Below are 20303 nucleotides of genomic sequence, written 5' to 3' on the forward strand. Positions count from 1 at the left end.
GCCACAAGGATGATTAAGGGACCGGAGCATCCCTCCCATGAGGAAAGGCCAAGTTCAGCCAGGAAAAGGCTCACGGGGCATCTTACTCATGTATATAAACATCTGAAGGGAGGTTGCAGAGAGGATGGAACCAGGCTTTTTTCAGTGGTGCCCAGTGGCAGGACAAGAGGCAACGGGCACAAACTGGAACACAGGAGGTTCCAGCTGACTATCAGGAAACAGTTTTTCACTGTGAGGGTGACTGAGCACTGGCACAAGTTGCCCAGGGAGGTTGTAGAGTCCCCCTCCTTGGAGATACTCGGAAGCTGTCTGGACACAGTCCTGCACAACTGGCTCTAGCCTCTATCTTAGCAGGGGGGTTGGACCAGATGACCTCCAGAGCCCCCTTCGAACCTCAACCATTTCATCCGTGTTCAGCATACTGTTCAGGACGAAAATCCAAGTCAAATCACATCTAGGCAGATGTGATCTCTGACCTCTGGCACCCTGAGTACCCAGTCAATCTCTAACTTCAGCTTTGATTTCATACCAGGCTCAACCATTACCAGTATACAAAGCCTAACTCTTCCTTCTATAGGCATCCTTCCTTCTGTTTTTCTGGATGACACCTGCCCACAGGTCATACCTACCCTGAATTAAAACCATTCATTGTGTTCGAAGCTGAAGTTCAGAGATGATACATAATCCTTAACCAATATAAAATATTAATATATAAATTGGGTTTATAAGATTATATATTTTGAAGTATTAACAAAGTATATCTGATATTTATATTAAATATGCTTACTCTGTGTTATTTATTATAGTATGTGTTAGACATTAGATGTGTTATATATTATTAAAACTGCCTTCACAGTTCAGGCAGCTGCTACAGCTCCTCCCTGAACCCCAGTTTACAGCTTTGCTCCTAATTCTTAGTAATGAGAAGCTCCAGATCTAGGTATGTTGAAGAAGTTTCATGCTGTCAAGAACATCCTGATAGCCACACTCCTCATATCAGAAAGTCCAGTCTGACGTGCACTGAGAACTGGGAACCAAGCACTGCCATCAAAAGGATCCAGACTTGTTCCCAGAACCAAGTAAATCCAGAGCCGATTGTATAGAAAACTCTAGATTTCCTTCCAAGCATGATTTGACACTTTAAGGGTTGTTCTGAGTTGTGGGGTTTTTTTACGCTTCAAAAATAAAGAACTAGAGCCTAAGAGTTCTAGAATGTCACTAAGAATTTCACTATCATTGTATGTAAAATGTGCATAGATGCTACAGAAACTAGTAGTACAAGAAAAATCTTCAGTTAATCACCATGACCATTTTCACTCCAACAGAAAGGACCAGATGTTTCTCAGGCACAAGGACAAAACTTCTTACTCTTGCATTAAAGTCAGCCACAGAACATAAGCACACAGCAGTTCAGAAACCTGCCTCCTCCCGTTTTTTTCCCCTGTATAATGCCTAATTGATTTTTAATTACGGTGCCACAGGTACTCAGGAGGAAGGTACATGGAAACCTTAGAAAACTTGGAACAGTTTTAATGGAGAGCTTACCTCTTCCCTCCCTCCAAAAAAAGCTAATGCTGTTGAAAAGTGATCAGGAAAAACACCTTACATTTTGCCCTTGAAGGCTCAGCTAGCTCTGAAAACCATGTGATGATTTGTTCAGCAACATCAAGAAGCCTTGCTTATTGACATCTTCATGAAGGACTGCAACATGCTGAAAACTACTGCAGGAGCTTTGAACAAGATAGCATATATAGGCTGGATGCAGCACCTTGAACATTCATATCAATCTTCCAGTAGTTAAATAGCAGTAACTGGTGCTGATCACAACACAGGCTGCTCAAGTTTTGCAAGTGTTTGAAAATGTGCATTGCATTCAGCCTGAAAACATAGAATTATTACACTAAACTATGGGGCAAGATTAGAAGGATTGCTGTTGTTCACTATACACCAGGTTACTGGCAAACAAGGGAACTAACCAAATGAAGTATACAGAGTAATTACCACTGTGGTGTGTGATGGCAGCAAGACCACCACTGTTTCCTGAAGTTCTGCCAAGGCTGATGAGACAGTCATTGGTATTGTTTGGGGACTTACAGAACTCACGTTTTCATTTTATGAAGACTTACTCTGAGCCGGCTGTTGATCTCATTATTGCAGCAGAATAGGAAAAGTGATGCTGTAGTTTGGATAAAAGCCCCACTAGCAATAAAATAAATAAAAAAAAGCCTCTTGAAATCTCCACCAGAAGCTGTCCACCTCCCGATGCAACTGCTATACCATATTCTTCCAGGCTAGTGTAAAGACTACAGAAAGCCTCTGTCAGCCGCAAGTACTTAAATTTTTTAGTATTGACTACAGAGTAAATGAACTGGAAACAACTTCAGTTCAACAGTCTTCCATGATCATGTAAGATTTCTCAGTTACCTCATTCTGGTTTAGTATTTTCTTATAAAACTACCTGCCATGGAAATGGACACATTCCCATTACTTGATGGAGAGTAAACAATAGCTACCTCCATTATCCCTCAGCTACCTACTGAGGTAGGCTGAAGAATTTCTTGCGCTTACTTCTCTGATTGCAACACTCAATACTCCACAAAGACACAGGCTTGAATCAGTATTAAGCAGAGGTTATGATACGACTTGCAATAGTTTCTGATATACTTGCATTACATCTACAACCGTGAAAGCGCACTTGGAGATGGAGATAACGGTGATAGTTCTGACCTGCAAAGTCTTTACTTTGAATAATAAATAAAAGCAAAGTCTTCACTTTGAAAGTAAAGACAGCAGCTCTCACCCCACCCCCATAAAAAAGGGAGAGAGAAGAGGAAGGATATTAAAAAAAAAGTAAAAATAATTGTTGTTAAACTTACTCTGACAAATACTGGAAGCACAGGAACCCAACCCTCCAGTATACTGCTCCTTGACAGAACAATGACAAAAGGAGATAAGACCCTAGGAAAAGCCGTTTTTCAGGGACATAACCAAACATGCTTAAAAGATGAAGATGGACAATCAAGCTGCAACTCAATTAGAAAACATCTGCTTTAAAAAAAAAAATAGAGAGCTGTCTAACTGCTTTGTCTCACAAAATACGCTGTTTCAGAAGAGTCCTCTCAGAAAAATTTTGCACAGGAAAGAGAAAATGACTTGATTCTTTTGCAGAACAATGGCCACTATTCAGAGTGCCCTGCAGTTCCTCCCTTTGACAAGAGCTGTCAGATCTGGCAAAGGCAGGGTAAAAGATGAATCCAGGTCCTGTGATAAAAGGACCTTTTGTGAGACACTGAAAATTCAGTCTCTTCTCACCACAGGGATGCACCCACGCTAGGGGAAAAACAGGTAAGGAAATACATTACAGGCATCTAACAGCCTTATGATACTTGCCCAATATTACTGAAAACTTACTAAAATAAATTATTCTGAGTTTGACTGCTCCTACAAGTTTCCTCTGTTGCTAGCCTACAAAAACCAAAATCCTTTGATCTCAATGCTAACAAACAAGATTTGCTCAGACCACATATTCTGCATGAAACAGTAATACAAAGCTAACATTTTAATACAATATGAATGTATATTTAATATTAATTACATTTACATATTTAAATTATCCTACTACATCAACAATACTATAGATACAATAACTGGTAAAAACAACTAGCATGGTTAAGTCTTCAAGTTTTGGTATTGTTTTCTAGCAAGTGTAAAACAGAATAGAAAACAGTTTCCATGTGAAGAATAAAGTGTATTTTAACAGAAGCAGCCAAGACCTGCTGCGAAATACAGATCATGTATGCTGACCTTTACACAAAACCTTGCAGTAATAAGAGGTACTGTCTTTCACTGTATGTACAAGAAACTGCCCAATAGTTCAGTTACTGATTGCACTATATGATTATTAAAAAAAAAAAACAACACAGCATCCTTGTCTTGTCCTTCAGAAATAATTTGTCCATAAGAAGTGACCTTGTTTAAACTGTTACGTGCTAGAAAATATACAACTCTACAATAGGAAGTGGTTAGAAAAGTTGAATACTGTGGAAAAAAATTTATTAGTCTATACAAGTCTTCTGAAACAAACTATTAGCTTTGATACAGTAAATTCAAGTGAATACTCATTGCAATAGTATTTTTCCATACAGAGATCAAGTTCTGTGTCTGTGACAGAAGTTTTATTTCTGAACAAGTAGCCGCACAAAGCAGACGTGAGAGATCTTCACAGCCACAGTGAGCTACAGTTTGAGATAAAAGTTATATTGCAAACATTTAGGAAAATTAGGCATCCGTACTGAAGTGTGCCAAACTGATTAACAATGAAAGAACAAAGATGTCATTCAGACCCCTTGCCAATAATGAAGCCTTTCTACAGTAAGTCTAAAGTAGACCGCATTGTAAAAACCTAGAGTGCAAGAGTACCACAAATTTAGTATATAAATATCACAGGATTAAAACTCCAGTTAAGCCATAAACTGAAGTGATGATTAAAAAGAAAAAAGGAAAGGAAGCTTTCCAAGCATCTCTTCAAGAAGGTGCTGATACCAAATGGCCTTTGCCAATTTGTATTTCAGACAGCTCTGCTGAAAGACAAAAATTTAGCAGATTTGTCTAAGAACTGTACAATTTTTCTGTTTTTAATACCATAAAATAGCATTTACTAGAAGAGATGAAATGTAACATTTATAGCTCACACTGGTTTCAAGATCTGTGCACACTATATAGTTCTATAATTTCAAGGGTATTTAAAAATAAGACAAAGAACATACAATGCAGTAATGTATTTCTGCTAGATGGATTTGTTTGGAATAGTTAAACAATGAATGTATACAGTCATTAAATTTTTAGTGCATTTGTTCTTGCACATTATTTATGCTACTTATAAAAACCTGAAGATTGCAAACTGGGCATGCTTACCATAACATTTTCAAACTGAAAGCTGCAGAACATTTTTCCTACAAGTGTTCACTGCCATGATACAAAACAAATATGTGCAAACTGCAAGGTCCCTAAAAATAGCATTTAATGAATTTATGTACAGAAGGATGTCACTATCTGTTTAAATATGCAAAGAATAAGCTTCCCAAAGTTTATAACATAGAACAATATCCACCACATGCTCCTCCTCCTCCATATCCTTCTTCCTTGTTTGATAACTTCACACCTCTGTTTTGGCTCTCACTCTCCCACAGTCCAGGAGTCTGAATGATTTTTTCAACAAGTTCTTCAAAGGCACACTGTACACCGTCACAGGTTTTTGCACTTGCCTCTGGAGAAGGGACACAAGAAGTTAAGTGTCAGCATAGCTTCTAGTAACTTCTTTAGTATTTCTTTCAGTTAATTCTCAGCCTACAACTCTACATTATATTCTACAACAACATAGCACTGCCAGAATTAGCAGGTATGCTATCTGCCACCACATAAGGCAGCACCTCAAGATTCTTAATAGAAGAGCTTCCAAGTTGAATGTCACTAGAATATAGAGACAGCTATAGCTTAGCTTTATCTTAGTGTGAAACGCACTTCAGTAGGAAAGAGGGCTCTACTTAAGGTGTCTGATAAACTTGGTTGCTGTTCTGCATTTCAGTTCTGTACATTAGCCATAACTGAAGTACCACCGTACCGTAAGAAACAAGGATCCATACTACAGGATTCTGGATCAGCCTCCATGATACAACTCAACTGATAAAAGCCAGTAAGAGATGACATTTCTTCTGCAGTTAGCAGAATTCTAGGTAAATTCACTCGGGAGACTTACTCTGGCTAAGCCCAAGAAATATGCTGACAGGCTATGTTATGAGAGCCACAGTTACCATCTGAAACTGTTCAGTCCCACTAGGGCTTGCCCTGTTCTTCTACACAGTCATGCACATACTTCGCATATGTAGCATGCGGATACATATATTCAGTTAATTTAATTTTCATGTTTCTTTCCACCTTTCATCCACTTAACAGCTTGTGCCTCAAATTTAACTACTCCTTCCATATATGACACTGTAGCCAAAAAGAAACACTGCAAAGTACTAGACAAAATACATCATTAGTCAGACAGGAAGAACATAAGTCCAAGTACAGGACATGTCAGTGAACTGCTCTGCTACTGGAGTAGTGGTCCCTGCTGATCCTCAAATGAAACACACAACAAATTTATGCATAAAGCATCACTTCACCACCCACTTTAATTTACTACAAAGCTTTGCCCACAAGACCCATCTCATTATGCAGCAATAGGAGACTAACATATTTGCTCCAGTCATGATTATGTCATTATTCAATCCCACCCACCATTTATCTATTGATTATATTCCTACCTATTTTTACATCCCAGATCTAATACAGATTTCTGTCAAGTACCACCTCTTTTGCTATACTGAAAGCTGGCCGCTAGTACCAATTCCCCCTCTTTCATTTTGCTTCTGTTATTAATTTAGCAAGTCAGTTGGGAAAAGAAGACAAAACCCCAAACAGGTTTTATCAAACTACAGTAGAGCTGCATTCTGCCCTTAATCCTCATGAATTTCAATACACATGTCCACAGTTAGAAGAGATATCTGGATATATTTAGGGAGAATTTAAAAAAAAAAAATAATGGGAAAACCTACTGCCTTTCTATCTACTGCAGCTGAGAAATATCATCAATTGGATCATACATATAAAGACTATCTGTCCTACAGATGGTATTTTTCATTATGTAACAAAAATCAAGTAAGATCCCTGCAAATATCTGTAACATACCTATGAACAACATGGAATGTTTTCTTGCAAATTTGAGACCTTCATTTCTGTCAACTTCACGGTTTTCCTAGAATAAGAAGCAGCATTAATATGCATTATTAACAAAATACACCAACAGATTACTTAATGCAGTTGAATTTGATTACCTTATCAATCTTGTTTCCAACTAGCATTTTCACTATGTCATTCCTTGTGCAGTATGTTTCCAGTTCATTTAACCAGTTATCCAGCTTGACAAAAGTATCTCTTCTGGTGACATCATAAACTGAAAGACACCAGCAATATTTTTTCCACAATATTTTTCCAAGAAATACAGTTTATGTTAAAAAAGAGCAAAAACTATGTTTTTTTGAATAAGAAAACTGAAGGAGTCCCAAAGATTCCATTTTACTTACTACGGCAAGACAATAATAGGAAAAATGTTGAACATCCAACAGCTCAAATAACTGATGATACTAATGCGGAACAACTCTAAGATTCAGTCATCTATTGAGACTACTCCGACTAATTTATCTTGACATCCAAGCTTACAGGCTAGAGATTATCATTTCCCAAAAAATTCTATACTTGCAGACAGATCCTGAGGTAGAATACTTAACTTCACTACACAAAAGATATGCAAAGAGGATGGCATAAACTTCTGCACTGAGTTAGTGATAGTTAAGACTTAACAGCACTGCTATGCTACTGATTTGGCTTAAAAAAAAAAAAAAAAGTGACCCAATCACCAAATCTTCACAAATATTACCGAACCAGTGCTGAATTTTCAGCATTTCAGTGTTTCAAACTATTTAGCATTTGTGTGGGATATAACTAATAAGCCATGCTAGGAGCAGAAAGGGCAGACAAAAAGCAGACTTTGTTAAACCTAAAATGCACCATCCAGCAACTATCTAATAGCTACCATTTCAAGCTATGAAAGTACTTTTTCCTTCATTCTCACATCCCATATGCACACAGGCATAAATAGTTGGTTTCACTCAAGTCTACAGCTTGGCCTGCATGAAACAACCTTATTTTTATGAAGTCATTTAACAAAGAAACAAATCAGGAGATTATTAAATAAAATGAGAAAGCAAATCTCAACAGCAGGACTTGCTAGCTCCCCAACAGTGCTTATTTACTTTTACAGCTTTCAACAGGAAGTGACAGGTTCAGTGCCAGCAATTAAGTGACTCAATAAGACATGCTTTGACAGCATCTCCCTATACCAGGATGATAATGCAACCCAGACTTGAGAAATAGTACATACAAAACAAAACCTACCAGGAAGAGTCATGACAGAGGTTATTCTAAATGAAACAATTTAACTGGACACAATACCTTACCAAGAATCTCTCAAGTCAGACAACTTCAAAAAAAAAATAAAAATTAAAACTTACTTCCCTGCCCTTACTTTAGCCAGCTCTTCACTTCTAGCAGTGGAGAAGCAGAACTTCAGAGCTCAGTGCCTAGTTAACATGTTTCCACACACAAAAGAAAAGCAAGAGGCTTCACTGTGAAGCTGCAGTTACGGGCTTTGGCCAGAGTTTCTCCTACACAGACTGATGCTTTTTATGCTAGCAGGTAGCCTTTTCTAAGTGATTCTGACTGTGTAATATCCCATCAGTATAGAGACACAAATAGCAAAAAATTCCAGTCGGACTCCAGTGTTTGTATTAATTTCATTAAGAACAAGGAACAGGAGGAAGAAAGACAGAAAGCCATATATATACACCAATACAGAAAGAATACACCCAGGAGAAAAGAAAAATAAATTTATTTATTTATTTTTTACTCTGGGCTAGTAAGCACAGACAAAAAACCAAAAGTAATAAATAAAAAGCAAATTCCTGTCAGCAGGAAAAGCTCCAAGCTATCCCTTCAAATAGCAGTAGCTTTTAATCTCATGCAAAAATCAGTGGTTCTCAGGCCAATGAGACTGACCATGTGAGAAAGAGATCAGACAACAAATTCAGGATCCTTTAATACAGAAGTTGTTCAACACAGATACAATGATTTTTTAGTATCAGTTAGGTATTATAGAAAGGTTACATGAGTTTATGTAACTCCAGTGCATGAGAAAACCACAAACTTATTCCAAATGGCATCAAAGCTACACTTACCGAGGATAACACCTTGTGCACCTCTATAGTAACTGGGTGTTAGTGTCCTGAACCGCTCCTGACCTGCAGTATCCTAAAAAGACATTCAGAAAGTTCCATTATTCAGAATGAGCAGAATCCAGTTTAGCTCTCAGGTATTCTGTTTGTAATGAACATACAAAGTAAGATTCAAAGTACATTCCACTATCAGATTAACTGAGCTGATACTCTCCCCTGCTGTTTTACAGCATGTTAACTTTGAGTTTTTATGTAGCTTATCCTGGGAAACACCTTTAAACCGTTAGGTGCTGTAAATAACTGGACTATGTAGCAGTAAGACAACCACTTCTGCAGAAGCATTTGATCTGCAGCTAGTACAGCAGCAATCCCTAAGAAAGAAGCAAAGCTGCAGTACTAATTAAGACTTCCTAACAAGCATCAAAACCCATGGCAACAAAACTAGTTCCCTCACTTTAATCACTTTGATCCAATTAAATTTGATTCAGTGCCAGGGTAAATGCATTTAACATGCTATGACACAGCAGAAGCAAAAATAAGTCAGAGGTTTTTCTAGTTTTAAGTAAAGTTGAATTTACATCCTCAAATTTAAGGTGCCAACAGCTCTGCAAAAAAACCCAGATATTAGAATGCTGTCTTCCTATCAGAGACAAGTTATAGTGCACACTCACTGGAGACCTTATGCACAGGAAGTTTAAATAACTTCATCCAGGTTACCACAGGTTAAAAGCAACACATGAAACACTGTGGATTCAAAACAGTTCCCTGCCAAAGAACCTGAAGAACGGAACTGGACTTCCAACCTTCTACAAGTCACTGAGACCATCCCAAACATCTCAAACTAGTTTTGTGTCATGATACACCTTCAGAATCTTTTCTCTTCCAGTTTACCTCAGAACAATTCATCCATATTCACCAACATGAAAGAAGATAAACCCTAAACTAGTCCTATGTAGTATTTTTCATCCCATGATTACTCATCATTCTGCCATCAGTCTAGTTTTCCTCCTATGTGTTTGTCTGTCAAGTTGTTCCAGTTATTTTCTTGTCAAATCCATTTATTTCAGCAATGATTACTTCTGTCACAATAAGGCATAAGCCCTGTTTGTCAGTCAAGGTATGAAATCCCCTCAAAGCAACAGAAGCATTGCAACATGTATTTCACATTTTCCTACTATTTCTCAAGGAAGTAAAGGTCAAGTATCTTGCTTATATATGAAACGAGGTTTTATTCTTGCTTGCTACAAGAAGTCACAACTGGGTCTGAATATTCAAAAGATGCTTCAAGTCACACAAGTGCGGGGGCTGGTTTGCAGAATGGAGAACGTTTAAAACAAGCTTGGACATACATTTTCTTTCTTCACCTGCCATGAATTCAGAAGTTCTACTTTTAACTAGAGTAGACATTGAGCAGTCTAAGGCTAAGATTACATACGCTGCCTCTCCCTCTTTTAGCTGCATCTGCTACAAGTAACACCGACCTCAAGCCTATAGAAGTCTTTATATAATGGCTAGGAAGTTTTTAGGCTAAAAATTGTTTCAAGAGGTAACATTTGAGCATGGAACAGTAATTCTTAACCTATAAATACACTACTAAATTTTGCCTAAAACATTTAGGTTAAGAAGCTTACCCTTTTAAAACCTGTCAAGTACAGACGAAAACAATGTATACAGGGAAGTCTCAGATCAGCAACAGGTCTTTAGAAGTTAAAAAATTAATTACTCATTAAAAAAATAATCTAGGAATAGCCACATACACTGTTTTAAAGTCCAACTGACACAGTGCCATTTTACTCCTCCTTTTCTCTACTCTTACTGCAACCAGACCTGGCATCCACGCTGCAGAAGCAGCTCATAGGCAACAGAATTACCCCGTTGGCCAGCTGTCCCACAGTTCATTCCACCTTCTGAATCATTCAGTATTAACCTTCCACTCCTCCTAATTGCCCTCACATTAAATAGATAAGGATTCTATACAAACTGTACATTATACAAGCCATCACTATTCCTAAAGCAAAGAATACATTAAGAACTTCAGACACTTACCCATATTGCCAGTTTGGCTTTGTTGCCATCAACTGAAATAGTTTTCACCTTGAAGTCCACACCTACACGAGGAAAAACATTTTAGTTCCTCAAACAGACTGCAGCTATTTTTGAAAGCAAAAGTAAAATGAAAACAAACAAACAAAAAAATCAAACACAGAAAATAAGTCATCTTTTGACATGACCTGGAAAAGTAAGTTTCATTAGTTATTCACGAACCTTGTCCAAAACTCAAGGTCTTCTTGCTGACAGGCTTTTTGCAAAAGCCTAAGGGCCTTTTAAGCCACTGAACTCAAAAATATTTCATGGAAGGCATACAATACATATCCTGTATTAAAGCACATACTCCAGGACAAAGTTTATAATTCAAATGGATTCATTTTCTGTTCATTACTCATGTGTATGTTCCCCTTGAATACGTTCATGGTCTTGAGGAACAACACACTTTCAAAATAAAGAAGGAAGCTACGTTCAGATACCTATTTTGCCCTGTTTCCCTATCTCAAACAATCTGACCAAATCCCATCAAGGTGATCATGTGGAGGTAAACCAATACAGACAGTGACTCATCTACTACATGATTGCTATCCTGTGAGAAATAGAGTTAGATGACAGCAATTCCTCTAACACACATATCAAATAAGGTTCAGATGATTTGGAGATACTGGAATCCCCATGAGAGATGCTGGAACATCAGAGTTTCACCAATACCACACTCAAGTGACCAAACAAAAAAAACAGACAACATGGTAACAGTTATGCTGTTGGCAAGTCATCTAGCTCAACATCTGACAATCTGCCACACACACACACTTTTTTTTTTTTTTTTCAAATACACAAGAATTAACTAGCATCCTATCACTTGCCCAGGGACAAGCTGCACAAAACTCAAGCCAAGGACAAGATGTTAATGACTACAAATTTAAATGATATAACAACACATAACAGTTTGAGAGGCTGAGCAGAGTTATGATCCCTTCTGCTGTAGTTTAATCCTTAGGTTACCAATACCAAGTAACTGGAAGTATGCTTCAATTATTTTTGAGTGATTCTCACTCGCCACCAGGCAGCAGCCCTGAAATGTAGTACTGCGGAAAGCCGATACCTTTATATGAACAACTTTCAAGTTTAACCGCAAACATTTTACACTTTGACTTAAAATGGATATCATCATACCTGCTAGAAGACTAAGAATTTCTGGTTTAACTATTCTAACACAAAATGTTTAAGTAGGGTCCCATAGTAAGTGTGCTGCACTTGTATTCCCAAGGCCATGCAGATTACAAGCAAGTGCAAACAGCTGCCAAAACACATTCAACTTAGCTACAGAGGGTACAGGGGACGCTTAAGAAACTGCACATTGCAGGCAGATTTATGACTTCACGGTAACTGAGGTTTAAAAGAGCTTTATTTAAAAGAAGAATACACACAATTTTTATTCTACAGTTTCAATGCTTCAGCTCACTAGTGTTTCCTGAAGTGTCAAGTGATTTTCAAACTACATTCTGTGCTGGAGGAAGCCCATACTCTTTTATTTCAAGTAAAATTTTGCCAAAGTACATTAACTTTTGAAGTAACTGAACAGAACTGGTTTTTCAGTTAACTTAGCAGTAATATAATGCTCCACACCATGCGCAAGGATGGTACATTGATCTAGAGTTACTTTCACAGGAAAAAATAGTCACTATTAACTTTGTTGTAAACAACAGTTCTCAGAACCTTACCTAGTTCATAGAAGTCTGCGACACTAGCAAATTGACTCAAATCAATCCTAAAGAACATCCTGTCCTACCAAATTTTTTACCACTCAGCAGTAACTTTGAGATTAATAGAATCTCTTCTCCCACTGTAATTGCACATTTCTTTCTCTAAACTATAAAAATCGCCATTGCTCAGCCAGGACATCCAACAGCTCACAGTGCACTCTTATCCAGTAGTCTTGACATCAAAACCTGTAACTGCAAACATTACAAGTCTGTCAGATACTTAACACAAAAGTAGTTTCAAGAAGAAAAATGTTTTTTTTCCTCAGGACAAACACATTGAGTGTATCTTGAAGCCACAGAATCCTTCTCTCATTCAGTAAACAGATTCGGTATCTTGCACCTGGGCACTTCTGCAATTTCCATTCAATGGAAAATGCATATACACTTTCATGTTAGCTTTGCTGATTGCTTAAAATTAAAAGCTAATGCTTTAAAGTCTGCATGAGCAATGCAAGTAAATTAAGAAATTACTGAATAAATCCCACGCATTACAGATTGATTACTGAAAAGCAGAAGTATAAAAATTAACTAATAGCACAGCAAAATGTATCATTTAAAGTGATCAAGTCTTCGTAAACCAAGGAGGTCAATACATACAAAAGCCAGTTAACAAAACAAAATCTTTTAAATAACTAGGTTTTTGTTTATCAATCTGCCGTAAGAGGGCAAGCAGAAAAAATGTAGGGCTCAAGAAAAACTTGTTCAATTGAACAAACAGGGTACTTAATGTTCTCTAAATACTCCATGAAACAGACATGTTTGTGTGACAGGTATCAGTTCTGAGCTTGCAAGCGCAATATTTCCAGCCTTAACAACAGAAAGCTGGCAGTGCTTTCCATCGTGCCTTGGAAGGCAGCCAGAAACAAGACAGTACTACTAGGACTGTACTCCTGTGTGTTAACACCTACCACCTCTGCCAAATGCACTCGGCACTACATACTAACATGCTACAGACTTAATAGCTCTGTTATCTTTGCGCTGCTCATGCATTTAGGCCAGTATGCCATGCTTTTTTACAGGAAATGCAAAATCAGCTAGAATGCATTATTTGTGTTGCAGGTAACTGACAAGTTGGACAACTTTGAGTTGAAGGAATGCAAGTGCAAGGAAGGCTAAAAATTTAAAAGACATCAGACTTGTGCAATACATCACTTATGAAATAGGGATTGCACTGAACGCTTCTCTAGAATCTCTCATACAAAGAGCAAGCAAGTAAGGACAACAGAAAATACTGGGCTATATAGAGTCTTGTAAGATCCATGTGATGAAGCCTGGTGACAAATTATGCTCAAGAGAACACAAGACGACAGGCGATCTGCTAGGTTGAATAAAACATTGCAATGTTGAAATATTTGCCCAAGGCAGCTTATTCTTCTCAGAGTACCACAGGATTTTTTACAAAACTCTGAAGAAAAAAAACAACACACAAAACAATAGATTATGGTTTCATTTCAATTGCATCCAGTAGGTTTGTTCAAGCTATGAAGATAAGGCACATCTCAACAGGTCACTGCAAGGGACCAGCTGTGCTGGAGCCAAGGCTTTCCCCAGTGCTGTGGTTTTGCGTGCAGTTGTCTGGGTTTTTTTTAAACATACAGCATGTTTTCAAATTAAAAAAATATAGTCCCTTTAATCAGTTCAGCAGTCAGAATATAGATGACATTGAAAGATGACATTATTTGTAGTCAATCCATTCATTTTGGAAAAGCACCATACTCTGCAGTCTCAATAGGAAAGCCTCAAAATTATTTGAAAGCCTCTTCCATTCCCAAACTCAAAACAAAATAGTGTTTAATTAGCACAAAAAGAAATCCAGGTCAAGATTCACAAAGTGGCATTTCATTATCTTGTGAGTACCTGAAACTGGTATCCAGGACCTGTCTTCATGCAGTAGGAAACAGTCATCTCTTAAGAACTCACTCCAAGTACTTTATATGAACAACAAATCTTGCCCTGAATTTAAAGCTAGTATGTTGCTTCTTAGCAATACATTCACCAGAAAAATGGCAATGCCACAGTCCAGTAGTTTAAAAAAAGGAAAGAAGAAAATAAGTAAGAATGACCCAGCTTCTGTTCCCTTTTCCAGTTAAGTGGGGAAAAAAAAAAAGAATGGAGCACTCATGTGGAATAGATTCCACACACCATACTACAGGACTTTCACAGCTGGGGTCACACTAGCTCTACTGCACAATACTACTGCAAACACCAGCTAGGAGGGGCCTAACAGCTAGGGTGATCTAGGCCAGTGTTTGCTCAATCTCTAAAAACTTCCTTTTCCCGCCTAATGATGTTCATTCCAGATTAGTATATTTGTTTCAGAACTCAAACTCTATATGAAGTAATGCTCACATTGAGTACTCTTCCTCCCTTTCCCCAACAGAAACAGAACAAGGTAGAACCTGCTAGTAGATCCTACTGCTGGCAGGGTAGGATCTGCCGATAGTAAACCTGGAGTTGTTGCTATTTTACTGCCAACAATTAGTTCCATACCTGCTTTTATGCAGTTTGACAACCCCTAAGGAGGAAGAGTTACTTCAGGAAATAATTCCTTAGTTTCTCAAATAGTGCAATAATATCAGTTTTTGACATTAAGAGTATTATGCATGAGCAATAGAATGAAAAAAAAACAACCAAAATTAACAAAAAAAAATCATATCTCAATAAAGATGCCCACACTGAGACTAATCTACTGGTATCCAAAACATCATGAAAGCTAAAGTAGCTATTCTGTGCTGACTTCCTGGCCCACACAGTTGGCATACCAAGAAGGTAATGTGATTTGAAGTATATACAATGCCAAAACTATTTAGGCTGGAATACAAGACTGCCATCTTCACCACCTGGTCTATTCTGTTCCTGTTTCCTTCCACACTATCCTTTCTCATGAACTGAGGCAGGGATACTTGCACAAGTTCATTTTCTACAAGCAATGAAATGAACAAAAATAGGCCATATTCCTCCTCTTGCCTGCTCAATGCTTTACATGAAGTAGTACTCCTGTATCTTATTAACATTAATGAAAAATAGATTAATTTATTGACTTCTTAACCAATTAGACAGAATTGGCTTTGTTTATAAACAGAGGAACTAAAAAAAAAATTTGACAGAAGTCCTTAGTCAGAACTCTTCCTGCAGAAAAAGTAAAAACTGCAACTGAAATGCACCATGTGGAAGTGTCATCTCTATTTTCCATTACTTCAGTTATTAATTTGGCACAGAGCTGCATGACATTCTTGGAAGTTTCACTTTGCTTCCTTCGACAACTGTCTATACAGTATATTCTGCATTCTGGGTCACTCGCCTCCAGCACAATTGACTTCACTGTTGATAGGTATCATACCAACATAGCAATGACAAATCATTGGTTTTTTTCCCAGCAGCTCTAGATTCTGGCTCTCTTCCATTTTTCTCAAGAGTCTAGCTGCCAAGAAACTGATTACTAAGTAGGAGAGAAAAAGCCACATTGTAATTTTCTCCCTGTAGAAGAAAAGCAGAAAACACACAGAGCCCAGTACACTCTAGTATTGTCAACAGTTTTAAGAGCTAACATTCCCCACTAAACGGAGTCTTCAGTCTTCTTAAGATAGCTACCAAGTATCATATCACATGGAACACGAGTTCTGGACAGCACTATTACTAAACAAACAACTTGACAGCTATCTTGCAGAGATAGATCAGTAGGAGACATAACAGTAGCTCTTACATTTCTATTGTAGCCTGAAATGCTGGCATGCAGCAAACTGCAGGTTGTTCCACTAGAGCTTTTCACTGCCCATACCTATGACTTCCACCTTCACGGTGAAAGGTGACATTTATAACTGTCTTCCTAGCCGAGGATGTATTTTTGTATACAAGGGACAACTACAGGCCAGTACAGTCAACACTCTACACCAATTAGCACCTCATGCTAAATCTGCGTCCACATCATTCTTTCCTTACAGAGAAGCAGACATGTCTGAACTTTACAACTAGTTAGGCAAGTCTGAACAAATTACAATTCTATACTGAAGTTACAAATTTTTCTAAGGTAGCATCAGCACATACTCACCAATTGTTGCTGCAAGTTCTGGGTCAAACGTATCATCTGTGAACCGCAGCAGAAGGCTGATATGGAGGGAAGAAAAACAGGAGTTACTATTACTGCAGCATATTCACAGCTTCTGAGAAGCCTATAAACTGCAACTCTGAAAGTAACAGTAAGATCACACAGCTAAATAAAAACACTTCATTTTTTCCATAATTTCTCTCCTACAAAAAAAACCCAAAGATGTATAGTAGCAGTTCAAAGGAGTACAGTAGATACGCTCTGCTAGAAGAGACCTGAGCTCTTCTCTGCATCTACTACCGAATATCTGAATACAGAAGTGATTAAGAAACATGTAGATGTGATGCTTAGGGACATGCTTTAGGGGTGAACTTCGCAGCCCTGGGTTAATAGTCAGACTTGGCGATCTTAAAGGTCTTTTCCAACCTAAATGATTCTATGTCTCTTTGAAAACAAAGTATCACAAGTACTTGTCAAATCAGTGGCTTGAACGGTCAGATGGTCTACGTCTCAAAGCATTTAACTTCTATCTTACGCTATTTTTGTTCTCCCAGAATTGACTACAAAAATAAGATTTTATTTTTGTTTCATACTCCCTCACATGGCATTTCTGTAAGCTTGAGAAGAAAATTGCAAGTCAGCTTTTCACCCCAGAAATAATTCCTTGAACTGGGCACACAGCAGAAAAGTAAGGACTACAATCATGAGAAATAAAGACACAGAAGTTTAAGAGTAGAATTAGCTCACCATTGTTTTGCAGTTTTGTAGATAAGGACTCTCATGTGCACAACATTTCCTCCTATCCTGATGGATGTTTGCTACCAATAGAAAAACAGCTACAACTAAGATTTACCAGCACTTCACACTGTAATAGTAGGGTCCCTCAAAGAGCTGCCCATAATGCCACTGTACTTGTGCCAAGTATAAATATTTTGGCAAGAGACAAAGATTCTCTGCATACAGTTTTTAAAATCATCAGTCTTATGCATCTGTGGCAAGTGTATATTACCATGTGGCAGGCAGCTGCTTGCTATGACTGACAGCTTCTATTCATTTCCAGGCTAGAAAAACAAAACAAAGCCCTATTTATTTTTCGTCTCCCTGGGGTTTTTTCTCTCCTCTCTTCTCTTTTTGCATGTGAATTTAGCAGCCAAGTCCTTTTTAGCATTTGGACACAGTCCTGCATTGACAGAGAAGTGACTACTGAAATTCCTTTACTTCGGTAAGGCTGGGTGACAACTCTGAAGTTAACCACAGACCAACCTTTTTCCTGACTCTAGAACCCCAAAACCAAATGGCAGCTTTATTTACCAAAGAATAATTAAAATTAAAAAAAATTGACAGCACATAGGTTTTTACTGGTACCTTCAGATGACTGTATCAGGATGCTATTTAAGAGCAGCTATTTTTAGCTAAAACTAAAACTAGTTTCACTCAAAACAAAATATGGAACCCTCATACTGCCACTAGAACAAAAACATCAGGCCCAGCCAACTACATTCTCCACCCTTCTTTCATATGCAGATATTCTCTTCTACAAAGTACTGAACACTCACAGGGACCAGGTTTAAGGCAGCATTTGGTTTATAAGTCAGGACTCCAACCACTTACTACACCACACTAACACAAGTTTTAACACTTGACCTTTTCTAGTCAAGTAATAAGTGACACAAATTCAGGAACAGTTCAATATTAAGTTCCTGTACCTGAACAACTGTCATGCTATTATGTCATAGCAATTTTATTTCCTTTACGTAAAAGTCTCTTTTAAGAACTTTTCTGATGTGAAGAAATAAAGTGTTTAAGTAGGTACGCAAAAACACTACATATTGTCTCAGGAAAAATTATTCCATATGGCCACATATAAAAGGGACGACCTCAACTAAAAGAAATTTGCACGGATCATGTGTCACCAGAGGCCTACTGTACTAGGTACTAGAACATCAATTCAGTAACTACCTCAAAAGAATGACTGTCAAGATTTTTAACAAAGAAAGGGTCTTTGTTCTAATTAGTAACTCACATGTTATTTAGGGTCACAGCAGAAGACTCTGATTACTGCCATAAAAACAGAAAATCTAACTTGACTACTGTGGAATGCTCCCAGATGACCTCCTGTATTTATATCCCACTTCCCTTATTAAAATCTATGGCACTAACATAAAAAGTTAAAAGAAAAAATAGTAAAAGACAAAAAAGGTAGCTTAAAAAAGAGCCATGAAAAGGCCAGGGGACGGGGGGTGGAGTGGGGAATCAACCTCAAAGTACTCAAGAAAAAGTATAATCGGCAGAGTTGCAGAACTACTTCGCTGCCTACTTTACATGTCCCTGTCCCCCTACACACACACCCAGCGCCGTGTCACTTGTGACTCTACATGTACATATTATGGACCAGATTAGCCTCACAGTGCTACGGCGATTACAGCCGCACCCATGTCTGTACGACACAAACTGTACAGCACACAGGGAGGCCCAGATTCCCCCGGCCAGGCCGGCGGAGCGCTGCTCCCTCCGTTTCCAACTGGATCAGACAGCAGCTCTCCCAGCCCCGCCGCGGACCGGCGGCCGGGGGAAGCCTACGGAGGAGGCCGGCAGCCCCGAGCTGGGGCAGCCTCCCGCCGGCAGGGGGGCCGGCCGAGAAGGGGAGTGGAAGCCCCCCCCCGCAGGGCCTGGCCCTCCTCAGGGGAGGCCGCGCCCAGGCCGGGCGGCCTCCGAGGCAGCGGCGGGGCCCGACCGGTGTCCCGCGTCGTGGCAGGAGAGGCTGGGGGAGGCGGGCGCCCCCTCACCTGGACTTGCCAACGCCGCTCTCGCCGATGATGAGGATCTTCAGGGTAGTCAGCACGTCCTCATCCATCCCGGCAGCGCGCCCGTCCCGACCCCGAACGACGCTCCCTGCACAGGCTGCGGCGGCACCGCCTGCGCCTGCGCGCCGACCGCCCGTTTTCAACGGCCCCCCCGCCGCCTGCGCCGCGCATGCGCCCGCCCCGGGGCAGCGGCAGACAAACACCCCCGCCCCTGCGGGCCGCGCGTGCGCAGAGGGGCGGGGCCGGGCCGAGCCGCCCGGGCTTCTCGGCGCTGGGGAAGGGCCCGCCCGGGCTGTCACCGCGCGCGTGCGTGCTGGGGCGCGGGACGCGGGGCGCGGGCGGGGGCCGGTGAGGGGCCCGGGCCGAGGGGCCCGGGCCGAGGGGCCGGCGGTGCGCTCCTGGCAGGTTCCCTGTGAGCGGCTGCACTCCCGGCTGTTCAGCTTCTCTTCGGTCGGGATCGGTGGGGGAAGAAACGGGAGAAGCTTGCGGGATGGGGGGGGCCGTGGAACGCGTGAGGTGCACCATGGCAGCTAGCCAGCTTGTTGTTCCTCACAGCTGCTCGGGAACCCACCACCAGCGAAACAGCCCTGTTTGATTGCAACCCCTGCTGTGTCCAGCAGTGTAGGCCAGTTGATAGGTGACACTATATACTTCCCTGCCAGCAAAATCCTCCATCCTCTATTAAAATCACTAAATGTTCTTCTGAAACTGTTTCCAGTGAGAAAGCCACTTCATAACCAATTCAGCTAACCCGCTATTACGGCTTGAAACCTACCTCAGACCATGTGTAAGCAAGTGCAACTCCTTT

General features: G+C 39.7%; 2 protein-coding genes across 2 annotated transcripts in view; one reads left to right on the forward strand and one right to left on the reverse strand.

Annotated features, from left to right (window-relative positions):
* MKX (mohawk homeobox) overlaps positions 1-3948 on the forward strand; it is a 113317-nt gene extending 109369 nt beyond the window's left edge. The window contains exon 7 of the mRNA XM_080386033.1: positions 120-3948. The gene's annotated coding sequence lies outside the window, so the exon portion shown is untranslated. The remainder of the gene's footprint in view (positions 1-119) is intronic.
* Positions 3949-4036: 88 nt separating this feature from the next.
* Positions 4037-19641, reverse strand: RAB18 (RAB18, member RAS oncogene family). The gene is made up of 7 exons (XM_080386042.1): positions 19478-19641; positions 16695-16750; positions 10881-10942; positions 8838-8910; positions 6879-6997; positions 6733-6799; positions 4037-5266 (listed from the first exon to the last, which is right to left on the reverse strand). The coding sequence occupies exons 1-7, from the start codon at positions 19543-19545 to the stop codon at positions 5088-5090; spliced, it is 624 nt and encodes a 207-aa protein (XP_080242168.1). The 5' UTR covers positions 19546-19641; the 3' UTR covers positions 4037-5087.
* Positions 19642-20303: the final 662 nt, after the last annotated feature.

Source organism: Falco punctatus, assembly GCF_963210335.1.
Source record: "Falco punctatus genome assembly, chromosome: 4".
Taxonomy (NCBI): Eukaryota; Metazoa; Chordata; class Aves; order Falconiformes; family Falconidae; genus Falco; species Falco punctatus.

Bases quoted from the DNA above. Each gene is read 5' to 3' on its own strand.
- RAB18 (XM_080386042.1), bottom strand. From the start codon at position 19,545: ATGGATGAGGACGTGCTGACTACCCTGAAGATCCTCATCATCGGCGAG. The intron at 10,943-16,694 runs GTGAGTATGTGC...TTCCTCGTGTAG, and splicing joins AGAACTTGCAGCAACAATTG to GTGTGGACTTCAAGGTGAAA. The intron at 6,800-6,878 runs GTAATCAAATTC...TTCTTATTCTAG, and splicing joins TTGGAAACAAGATTGATAAG to GAAAACCGTGAAGTTGACAG.